The following is a 12,874-nucleotide window of genomic DNA, read 5'->3' as shown; positions in this document are numbered from 1 at the left end:
ATTCGAATAATTTAACCATATGAACTTTATTTAGGTCACATGAAAATTTTGAGGCTTATTGACAACTAACTTTGTTTAAAAAGAAAAAGCATGGAAGCGAATTTCAATGTAGAAGTTGATATGTTGGTAATTTTGGGGGAATTCTGAAAAAAATGTGGACAGGAAGGTTTTCCAATATTCTAAAATCTCATATGGTCTTTAAAAGATTTGAGACCATATGAGATCATGTCTACTACATCGGATCAAAACTCAAATAAATGAAAATAAGGTAGTGGCTGTTTTAGGACCGGTAGCTATTAATTCTCAAACAAGTACCTGGGGGCTTGCTTTAGATGCTCGAATTAGTCATAACATAACATCTTTATATATAAAATAGTTTGTCCTGACTGACTGACTCATCATCGCAGAGCCCAAACTACAATAGCTAGAAACGTGAAATTTTGCCAGCGGGTTCCTTTTATAATGTAGGCACCGGATAAGAACGGATTTCTCGAAATTCCACCGATAAGGGGTAAAAAATGGAAAAATTGTTACCCGTGACCTCGAGAACTAAGGGGGCGTGGCTTCGGAGTTTGAACGGAGACTGCCCGCACCAACGAGTCGCAGGCATCAACTTAAGAAAAAAAAATTAACTGCCACAATGTTTTTTTATAATGTAGGCCCCGGATACGAACGAACTTTTTGAAATTCGACCGATAAGGGGCGTTAGCGATATGATAAATATCGCATAGCGGCATAAAACTGATTAATAAATACGATTGAAAAAGCGCCTCTCTATTATTTATATTTTGGTAGACATAACAACAAGGCGGGTCCATGCGAGACTGATACCCGAGAGGTGACTCGACTCTGCTCGCTCTGCATCTAACGAATCATTTTTAAGATTATTTGTGTCTTGGTTTTATAATAATTATATTATATTAATCGCGCCCCTTGACCTCAAAAAAAAACGGCATGGTAATTGTGGGTTGCATGTACTATCAATGAGGCGAGGCTTCGAATTTTATTTTTGTGTATTGTGGGTTGCATGTACAATCATTGAGCCGTGGCTTCGGATTTTATTTTTGTGTATTGTGGGTTGCATTTACTATTATTGGAGGCCTTCTTCGACTTTTCTTTTATTTTCACGCGAGCAACGCCGCGGGCATTCAGCTAGTCGATTATAATTGCAATTCTGCATAGGTACAAGTTTCATCCTTATTACAATACATCAAGAGCTTTACGGACAAGACTTTGAGAATCACATTAATTTTTTCACTTGGGTTTTAAGGAAAATGCGTGACAGTTACCATTTTTTGGGAAACGTCATTTTTTATGATGAAGCTTCTTTTAGTAATTGTGGGCAGGTAAGACTCAATTTGTTTTAATCAGACCATATTCAGTCTTTGTCGTTTGTTTTTCTAAAAGACACACAGGCACAACATACATTACTGGGCAGCTAATAATCCTCACTTGATGAGAACTGTACCAAATCAACATCTCTTGTCTATTGAAACGTATGGTGTGGTATTTTCGAGGATAGATTTATTAACCCGGATTTTTTCCACCTCCATTTAAATAGATTTTTTAAGAAATCAGTTAACTCGATTAGTAAACCCGAATTTAAATTATAAGATTTTACCCCATTATGCTATAAATATCCGTAATTATTTATCTGAAATATTGAAAATAGGTAAATTGGTCGAGGTGCTCCTGCCACCTAGCCTGCTGGTTCGCCAGATTTGACTCCCATTGTAATAGCTACTACACCTACGACTCTAGAGGTTATAAAAAAACAGAATTGGTTCTGCTTGTTTATTTGTGACACCAACAATGTTACAGAGGATACGAAACTCATTTCAAGCAAGAATAAGAAAGGGTTTGGAAGTCCAAGGAGTTTTAAGCCTGTATGTAATACAAATATGATTTCTAGTGCTAAAAGAACATAGCCTTGCCATCTTATAGCCTTGATTAACAAAAAGAAGATGCTTGGCATCTCTGTCGAATATCCACAGACCAAAATGTACCTAATAGCTCGCAAGACTTCATGGGAAGCATTTGATTTCAGATTCTTGGATAGTCTTCTACTAAGAACTAGATCAATATTGTTCATCCCATTGTAGTTTATAGTCCAAGTTTATTCCAAAAAATTCTATAGTAGTCATGCCATATAATTTTTTTTAGCCGAGTGTCCCTAACAGATAAAACCCTGTGCGCCTTTGCTATTGGCAGAAAATTTTTGGTTTTTACATTAAGCGGAAGTTTACATAGATTCACCCGTACCAAGATGGAATCCTTAAGAGAACTCCAAAAATATCAATTGATTATCATTATGAGAGTTAAATAGTGTAGGTAAAGACAGAGCTCTGAAGAACACCAATATTAACAACATTCTAATAACTTTCCAGACAACCCCACAAGCTGTATCCTATTTTCGAGATATCATCTGGTTACATGTATGATGTAAGAACAGAAATTTCGTTGTAATTTTCTCAGAATCGTTCAATCGTTTACAGAGTCAACACCAGACTCTAAAGTAATACTGTAAAACTAAAGTAATGCTGTTACGATACATGTGAATAGTTGTTTTAGATTTTGGATCTAATTTTGAATAAGTTGTTGTATCGATAATATACATTTTGAGCAACATGTTAGAAGCATAATAGACGATAAATAATTAAAAATTAGGTGGTAAAAATTTGTTTTATTCTAGTTACTAGAACAAAATAGTAGAAGTAATTAGTAGAACAATGAAAATTTTTTTTTGCTAACAGACTCCATAACTGACATGAATTCGATTTAAATGATATTTAAAATAAAAAATACATTATTCCATTTAAAATAGAAAAGTGACTTTTTCATGTATTTCGCGTTGTTTTCTTATATTTTATATTTGTTTCAAATTTGGTACATCAATAATGTTTTTAGAAACTTTACAATCTGATCTCTCTGATCACGAAAGAAAAGGAATGGAAAGGATTGCTGCTACATATTCACCGCATTTAAAGGTCCAATATAATCATCAAGGATAAAATAGCTGATATAAAATCAAATTGTTAGTTTATGAATAGTTAATTTCTTTAAAATAGGTCATAATACTTGGCATCTTATGATCAATAAAGATGACTTCTCTAAAGCAGAAACTTCCAACAAGATATACATTTAAGGGTTGTAAGTAGTGCAAAGTCTTATATTTACAAAAATGATATCTGGTATGTTTCTGAAAAATTATTAAACATTTTCTGCTCAAATATTTGTCGGCATTTCTGTATTGATTTGTCACCTGTTATGCAGCCTTGACAGAACTTTGAATAATTTTTTTGCTACTAAGGTATTTTAGAATTAATTTGTATAGAGTTTTTTCTACATACTTATGAGGTACCTATCTGCATTAGTTTCTTGCGGAATAACCCGAAAGTCCAAGAACCAGGCCTCGCCCCATGACAGAATAAAAGACACCAGGATAAGAAGCACTTCGAAGATAGGTTGAGTTGATTTCGGCCACTGAAACAAAAAAATATTAACAAAGAACTAAATATATATACAAAAAAGGATACTTACATCAAACATAAATACCTTAACAATTAAAAAAGCACAGCTTAACGCAGTAGATAACTAAAACATTTTATTTTGTTAGAATGATAACATTTTTCAAATAATAAATTTATACTTACAGAGATAATAATCCAGTGGTTTATATAACAAATGCCATAAAATAATATCAGTACGAAAAACCTGCTAAAGGCCACAGCTACTATATCAAACAGAGAGGTGTGGATATTGTAGTGGAGTATTTGGGCTTTTAAAGCGTCTATTATGTATTTTCCATCCAACTAAAAAATAATGTTTTATTATGGGTTGTAATTATATAATGCCATGATTAATATCTATTATGAGGTACTATTATTCATTAATTTTATTAGATTTTGATAAGCTCAGACAGGCAGGCATAAAACTGAGTTTATCCCATCACATATTTAATCTATGACTTAGATAATATTTATTCCTTCTAGTATTTCTCAGAAAGCAATGCTATTTCAGATCTATGCTGAAATGCTAGCTAAAAAATTTAACAATTTTTTGATGACTTTGTATTACAGCTTATATTTATTTTATTTATTATTATTTTTACGAAATATTAAAAATAATGAAAAAGAAACTTTTAAAAATATAAACATTTGGAATTATAAACAGCAGCCATAAACAGACCATTTAATTTTCAGTCAATAGTTTCCTCTTTGCCCTAGCTAAATTTTCTTGAGAGATTAGTGAACGTAGTAACGACTTTTTTTGATAGTTTTGGCTCTTCAAGTTTAGAACAATAAACAATTTGGAATACATTAATAAATATTGTTGTGGAAGTTGGAGACATCATCATCCTATCTATTGAGTCAGGTTTAATTTTGGTGGTTATTTCTCTAAAGAACTACAAGCTACTCCAGGAGTTTTGTGGTATCTGTCATGGGGAATTATTATTTATTTCTTATGTTAATAACATTTCTCTGCTACCCATAGAAGGAAAGGTTACTATGTTTGGAGATGGCCTCCCTATTATTTGGCATGGCAATATTGTTCACCAACAAAGGATGTGTCTAGATACTGATTTGCTCATAATTAAGGAATAGTGTAATGCAAATTAACTGTGCTTCAACATTTCAGAAATAAATCGACAAGTTTAGATGTTCTATGAATTCCATCACTATTAACAAAGAGCCTAAACATAATATTCAAACAAGTTTTAGGGGTGAAATTTAATAGCAAAAACGAGTTTCAGGAAAAAAAATTAGAGTATGTAGTAGAGTATTTATGGGTGCTATGTCCTAAGAGTGCTTTCTAAGAACTTAAACTTTCACATGGCAATTCGTATCCAAATATCTATCTTCTATTTTATTGTTTATGTTTTTTTTGTCTTTGGATAGCATTTTCAGTTTTACAAACAGATTAAGTAAGGCTGTTTTAAGTTCATAAGGTCTACTGGGTGTCCAGGAACACTACCGACATTTATAGGGTCAATCTCCAACAAAAAATTAAAAAAAACATATTTATAACTGTATTTCCTAAATGTCTTACTATCGGATCTATAGGGTGTTACAACTTAAAAAAAAAATTAAGTAGCTTTACTGCCAATGTAGGTTTTTTTTTTAATTTGCCGATGTGTTTTAAGGATCACGGGGCTTTTCTGACGTACAAGAAAAAAATACTTTTTTAGCAGAGGCGCAGGGCCGAGCCGTGCCGGGGGTGCAAGAGGTGCGCCGCACCCGGGCGGCGCTTATTTGGGGCGGCAAAATATCCGAAAAATAAAATTAAAAAGCGCCAAGTAATGAAAAAAATATTATGAATAACAAAAATTTATAAAATTTAAAACTTATAATTAAGGCGCCAACAGAATACAATGTTTACTAAAACCGAGCATTGTTCCCCGAATCGTTGCTATAATAATAATAATCTATATAGATAAATAAATAGGTACCAGGACCAGGTAATAAAATGATGTTATAAGGGCGATGATGATGTTATAAGGGCGGCGTAATTAAAAGAGCCGCGAATAATGATAACAGCCTGGCGTTGTTACTTTTAAAAAAGCTTTATTTACAAAAAACCCAAAAACTTAAAATTAATGAACATCTAATATGAACAGCAGAGCTTTGACACAATATTAAAATGTTATCGATTGTTATACTACACTTACTTAAATAGTACTTAATTGCTATATCAGCAAGAATGTTGGTTACCGGCTATTACTCCTCCACCCTTAGAGCAATCAACGTCCTCGTTGATTAATTTTTCCAGAACTTTAGTCGAGATGGCTTTCAAATGTTTCTGTTTATGCCAAAGATAAATAACTAAGGCTAAGATACATATAAATACAAGAGAGATAACCATAAACATAAAATACGACACATTATAAGGCGAATTAATAGCTAGGGGTTGCAAAGTCTCTACAAGATCTTCTTGAATTTTTCTGGGGTATTTTAAATGTCTAATTTGTAAGTTTATAGACAAATTTGTGGGTTGAAGTTTTTCGATTTTTGGGGGTATAAAAGAAATATTGTTGGAGTCTAAAGAATACTTTTGCTGACTAATTATGACATCACATTGACTAAAAATAAGTGCACAATCCTGAAGGGTGGTTTTTTGGAAGTGAAAACAATTTTCATAAATTATTTCTGGCGTTTTTGAGCAAAAGAGCAAACATTTTTTATAAGTCACAGTGTGTACTTGATAGTTGTTTTGAGCTATAGCATAGCGACAGTTTGCTGGTGGTAAACAGTTACTAGCAATAGGGTTAGAGCACATCCAGTTTGAACTTATTTCTAAACATTCACTATACCATATCTTACTACAGTAAAATTTGCTTGGACTAACAAGAATTTTAGATTCGTTATTTGGTATAGGGTAAACAAAATTCAATTGACACATTTTTTGTTCAAAAATAGGAATCTTAATTGCTAGAATTGCCAGATCACTTAACACTAAAAGGCCGGTCTTACATACTAGGGTTAGCTCAGATAAATGCTTTAATGGCCATAGAGCACTTTTAGGATAATGTGTTTCAAGATATTGCCAAATTTCTTGAACTTCTTCAAAACTCAATATTTCAAGGTCTAAAGTCCCTAGATGAGCAAAAGAAATTATTCTTAGCAGTTTTTCTAAAAACTCTTTAATACCTACAATTTGTGTATATTGGCTTTGTACCATTAATAGCAGGTTAATTTCACTGTAAATGTTTTGAATTTCGGCTTTAAATTTCTCTGCGTTTTCGTTGGTTATTACAACATTTTTCTTAAAATTAGACATAATATTTCCTGCCAATGAACTGAGGTCATTGATTTTTTGCATAGAGTTCATTTGATTTTCTTTTAAAATATGCAAATTTTGCGTAATGGTTTCCAAGTCGTTGTTATCGAGGTTACCGGTTACGAACTTGATGCCGCTTCCCAGAAAGTTCATTAAACCGCGTTTATTGCGATTATTGTAAAATGAGTTATTTTTATACAAATTTAACTTTGCAAACGTATCATAACTATCTTGTAATGCCTTTGAAACGTAGTAAAATTGGGATATTGATATATTGCTATTTTTCGTAATCATAGAATATGTACTACGAATATTTTTTGATAATATATACAGGGTGGACTGAATATTAGTAATGTTAAAGGGGACATATGTCGTATGATAATAACTTACAACTAGGGTGGGGGAAATATCTTCTACATAATCAATCAATCAATCAATGCTTTATTATCATAAAATTTAAAATTTTGTTGACAAAGCTATTATTTAAATAAATCATACAAACAAAATATACACAAAGACAAAACAAAAAATACAAATATATAAAAATAAAAAATACAACAAAACATACAAAAAACTTAACAATTTTATAAATTGTTTAGGTCACATTTCCTTAAAATCTATAAAATATATATACATTCACTTGTATACAAAGTCGGCAAAAGGCAGTTGTTTACAAAAACATTATTAGCAAACTACTAATTTGTTTATATAATATACGAATATTATTTATGTACATTATCATAACAACATAAACAAATTTACCAGTGTTTAGGAAGCGCGTGCTTAAAATTACATAACATTAATTATTAAAAAATTAAAAAAAGTCGTTTACTGTGTATAAGGCTCTCTCCAGCAAGTATGATTTCAGAGCTTTCCGAAATTTGGAAAAAGTTGTTATTGATTTGATTTCAAATGGGAGATGATTGTGCATTTTTTTTGCATTATAAAGAATGGATCGTTTAACTAGTTCTGATCGTGGGGTTGGTAAATAAAGATCGTACTCTGCGTTTCTAAGAGGATAATTGTGAGATGGCCTTTCTGACATATCTGATAAGTGCTTGCGGATTAGGCAGACGGATTCAAATATAAATAAGGAAGGAAGAGTTAGTATTTTAAATTTTTTAAAATATTCCTGGCAGTGAGTTCTGTAATTTAGTCTTAATGAATAGCGTATAGCTCTCTTTTGTAGCTTAAATATGCGTTCAAATTGAGTCGCACCACACGTACCCCAAAACGGAAGGGCATATCGGAGGTGCGACTCAAACAGGGCATAATAAACTGTTATAGCCGTTGCCAAACTTAGCTCCCTGGATACTGATCTCAGAGCAAAACATGCAGAACTTAATTTTTTGGATAAGTAATCGATGTGGATATCCCATTTTAAAGAGTTGTCTACCATCAGTCCCAAGAACTTTACGGAATCAACGACCTCCATTCTGTTGTTATTTATTACAAAAGGTTGCAACGCACCGCTAAATGATAATACTCTAGTTTTTGAGACGTTAAGGCACAAGAGATTTGAATCGCACCACGATTTAATGGTGACTAGGTCACGAGATATGGTTCTACGAAGAGCCACCATATTTAAGTTGCTCCAAGAAAAACTAGTATCGTCCGCAAAGAGACAAATTTTACCATTTATGTCCAGATTAGCAATATCATTTATAAATAGAAGAAACAAAATAGGGCCTAGAACTGAGCCCTGAGGTACCCCGCATTCTATTGGCTTGCTTGAAGACGTCATCGAATCAACCCTAACAGACTGATTCCTGTTGTTCAGGTATGACATGAACCACTCGAGAGGTGTTCCTCTAATTCCATAGTGCTGCAATTTATTAATTAGGATATTATGGTTTACACAGTCGAAAGCTTTAGAGAAATCACAGAAAATTGTTGCTGTAGAAAGATGGCTGTTTAGGCTGGAGTATATATTATTAAAGAGGGACAACATAGCATCATTGGTGCACTTGTTACTTAAGAATCCGAACTGATGCGGGGTTATAATTTTATATTTAAACAAAAAGGATAAAAGTCGTTTCTTTACCAGTCTTTCAATAATCTTCGATAATGTTGGGAGAAGTGCAATTGGGCGATAGTTCGAACATTGATCCTTCTCGCCCCCTTTATGTAAAGGAATAATAATTGCCGTCTTAAGGCAGCTTGGAAAGATTCCAATTTGAAGAGACATATTAATCAAGTTGGTAAGATGGTTTAAAGTGATATCCGGGAGATTTGAAAACATTTTGAGCGTTAGACCATCAGCCCCAGATGAAGATTTGTTTTTAATGTCTTTTATTGTGCTGCGTAGTTCTTCTAATGATATATCCGTTACTAAGGAGTTTTTGAGTTTGAAGGGCCTGGTAAGGGCTCATCTGGGTCTGGAGGGTCAGGATCAGGAGGCTGGAAAGAAATTGGATTTTTCCTTATTCTTTTTAACTTACGGATATGAGTTATAGTTGGTTTTTTCTTTGAAACACCCGTTATTTTATTTCCAGTTATTTCGGTTACTTTAGTCGGTATGAATTGCGGGTTGATTTTATTTCTGAGTGTGGTTTTCTTATAAACAGTCTGATTTTTTGATAACTGTGGGGGTGGTTCTGCGTTTTTCTTCAGTCGTTGTGTATTTTCGGTCTGTCTTTGATAAGCCTTTTTATACACAGCTTCGTGAAAAGGGGCAAGTTCCTGCTTTCGTTTTTCATTGTACTGTTCAAATATAGTAAGATCGTTATCAAGGCTGGGTTCGTTTAAATAGGGGCCGTACAAAATTGAAAAAGGGGAGTGACCAGTCGTGGAATGTATACTCTGATTGTAAATTAAAACTGCGCTAGTCATTAAAGTTTGAGGTGTTTCTTCAGGATTTTGCATTTTTAAGGTTCTTAATTTTTCTAATAAGGTTGAATGTAATCTTTCGACTGGACTATTTGATGATGAATTGCCTGGAGTTGTATAGTGTACTTCTATACAAAATAGTTGACAAAATTCTTTAAAAAGATTATTTTTAAACTCTGTGCCTTGATCAACAACTATTTTTAAGGGGGTGTTATGGTGTGAAAAATAATGTCTCAATTTTCCAACTATAGTTACTGCATTTTTATCTGGAATAAGGTAGGCTTGCGCGTATTTTGAAAAAGAATCTATTATTGTCAAAAAAAGGCTATTAGAAAATTGAAAAATATCCATATGCAATGATTTAAACGGCTTTTAAATAAATATTCGAAAATAAGAGTTTTGCTGAGGGATTGAGGTTTGCATTTACTAGTCTTTGGAATTCGATTTTAATTCCTGATTTGGAATGTAAATAGTAAAGGAAACATCTGGTTTAATTATTTCCTTTAAAATTTTTAAAATACAAGTGTCAGTATTTTCTTTTAAAATTCTTACGAAATGGTGATTTTTCTTAAAAGGCTGGGTGTATGCATGTTTGTACTCGTTTCCATAATCAATGACTAATCGATTACTTGCATAATTCAGGGGTAATTCTGAAATTGGAATATTTTTTCCTGTCGTGTCGTTGTTCGAATGCACTGTAATGTCAGAATTATTATCGTTTATGACGTCATGTCCTATAGGTTGGGCAGGGTCTGGGTTTGGTTGATTTATATTACTCGTAGTTGGTTCGTTATATAGTTCGTTAAAGACAAAATCGGCAAGGTCAAAGTCACACAGATTTGCGACTGATGCATCAGCATTTGGGGCGGTTGATTGATTATCTTGCACCTCGTTGCGGCGTCAGCAACATGATTTTCCTTCCCTTGTTTATACTTAATATCAAAGTTAAATTCCTCAAGTTTAAGTCTCCATCGGATCAAACGTGAGTTTGGTTCCTTGATTTTTGAGAGCCATACCAAGGGGTTGTGATCAGTCTCAATGAGAAAGCGTTGACCATATAAATAGGGGCGGAAATTCTTTGTGGAATCGACAATTGCAAGTAACTCCTTCTCAATTGTGGAGTAATTTCTTTCAGCCGAATTAAGAGTTCGAGAGTAAAAACCTATAGGGTGGTCATTTTGAGACAGTACACTACCAATAGCGATATTGGATGCATCTGTGGTAAGCTTGAAAGGCTTACTGAAATCGGGAAATTGCAAAATTGGTGAATTTGAAATCAATTCTTTGCATTTTTGGAATGCGGACTTGTATTCGTCATTATTGGGATTTATAGTTGAACCTTTGCGTAAACACTTAGTGAGTGGAAAAGTGACTTTTGAAAAATTTTTAATAAAACGGCGGTAGTACCCTACAAGACCAAGAAACGCTTTGATTTCTTTTTGATTTTTTGGAATGGGATAGCGTTGGATTGCGTCAATTTTTGATGGATTAGGTTTTATTCCTTCGGGGGTAATTATATGGCCGAGAAATGCTACCTCTTTACATAAAAATTCTGACTTATCGGGTTGAATTTTTAAATTTACTTCCCTTAATATTTGAAAAATTTTTCTTATATGGTCGATATGTTCTGCCAAAGATTTTGAGAAAATGACAACGTCGTCTATATATACAAAGCAAAATTTATACAAATATTTACGAAAAACTTCATCCATCATTCGTTGGAATGTGGCTGGAGCATTCTTAAGCCCGAACGGCATACGTAAATATTCATAATGACCATTATTTACGGTGAAAGCCGTTTTTTCGATCGAATTCGGGTCCATTTCGATCTGATGAAAACCCTGGGCTAAATCAATTGTCGTGAAATACGTACATTTGCCTAAATTATCCATAATTTCCTCAACTCTTGGGAGAGGCCAAAGTTCGTCCAATGTATCATCATTCAGACGACGATAGTCGATGACAAGACGAAACCTCTTTTTTCCTGAAGCATCTGGTTTTTTCGGGACTATCCAGACTGGGGCTGAATAGGGGGAAATTGATGGCCGGATAATTTTATTGTCTAACAATTTCTGAATTTGGGCTTGAATTTCAGAATTCATAGAAGGGGGGTGCCTAAAAGACTTGACATATATGGGTCGATCACTTTTTGTGCGGATACGATGTTTTGTCTCACTGGTAAATGAGAGATCACAATTTTCATGGTACAATATGTCCTTAAATGCGTGACAAAGGGGAATGATTTTTGATTTTTCAAGAGGGGTTAAATGATTGAATCTTAACAATTCTTCTGGGTTAATGTTTTTAATATCTGGGCTGGAGGGGTCGATTAGATCAAATTGATCCTCGGGCACAACTTTCATTCTTTGATGAAAGTTTATTTCAATATTAGGGGTGGGGTTGGGGATTCGACAAAATCCATTTTTGACTTCGACTAAACAATCGGGAATAATATGGTCGTTTATGTTTAAAGATGGTAAAATAGCAATACCATTTTCCAGATTTACGGGAACAGTTAAAGAGTTCACGTTAAAATTTTTAACGGGGTGTGCTAGGGGTTTGTTATAAGCTAATGAGAATGGTATTTGTATATTTTTTAGAGTCAATGTCTTGTTTTCATAATTAATAAGTGCTTGAAGGTGCTTTAAGTCTCTTGTACCTATTAAGGCATCAAAATCATTATGCCAGCTTAAAATGCGCATGTCAAATGATTCATGAATTCCTAGTTCTTCTAACAAATTTATTTTTAGATTTTTATTTTCTTTATAGACTCTTTTACAAGCAGTCACTTCAAATGGCTCAAAAAAGATGTTGTTTGGATAGAGATTTGCGATTTTTGGACTTATTATAGAGTCAGAGGCGCCAGAATCAATAAGAATAGTAATTTGTTTTTTTGGCAAATGAAAGTAAGGCAGCTCTATTTTTTGTGCAATATTGTTTAAGTTAATGTTTGATTCGAGGCCAAGTCCTGAAGATTTTCTGGATTGTCAGAAAAATTTTGACTATTGGGCGTGGCAACGTAATTTTGATTTTCAAAATTTTGTGGTGGGTACATAAAATCAGGGCTTAAACAATTAGTTGCTTCGTCAAAATCGGGGGGTTGTTCTACAAAATATGGTTCGGGGTTGTCAAAATCTGGGTAAGTCTCTACGTTCGTCAATTGAAAATTATTTTGTCTTTGGGGAGGTTGTTGATTTTGGTAAGACATCCTAGAGGGTCCTGCAGATGTGACTGACATAGGAACGGGGGGTTCTGTGATAGGTTTATG

At 33.5% G+C, this 12,874-nt stretch overlaps 1 protein-coding gene across 1 annotated transcript in view; it reads right to left on the bottom strand.

Moving 5' to 3' along the window:
• The window catches only part of LOC126750371 (steroidogenic acute regulatory protein-like), an 85,250-nt gene that overhangs the window by 48,491 nt on the left and 23,885 nt on the right, over positions 1–12,874 (bottom strand). The window contains exons 3-5 of the mRNA XM_050459978.1: positions 3,654–3,812; positions 3,541–3,594; positions 3,351–3,483 (exon numbers count right to left, since the gene is read on the bottom strand). Coding sequence (XP_050315935.1) covers positions 3,351–3,483; positions 3,541–3,594; positions 3,654–3,812 — 346 coding nt within the window. The remainder of the gene's footprint in view (positions 1–3,350; positions 3,484–3,540; positions 3,595–3,653; positions 3,813–12,874) is intronic.

The sequence above is a fragment of the Anthonomus grandis genome, chromosome 2 (assembly GCF_022605725.1).
Source record: "Anthonomus grandis grandis chromosome 2, icAntGran1.3, whole genome shotgun sequence".
In the NCBI taxonomy this organism is placed as follows: Eukaryota; Metazoa; Arthropoda; class Insecta; order Coleoptera; family Curculionidae; genus Anthonomus; species Anthonomus grandis.
This window is presented reverse-complemented; position numbering and strand designations above follow the sequence as displayed.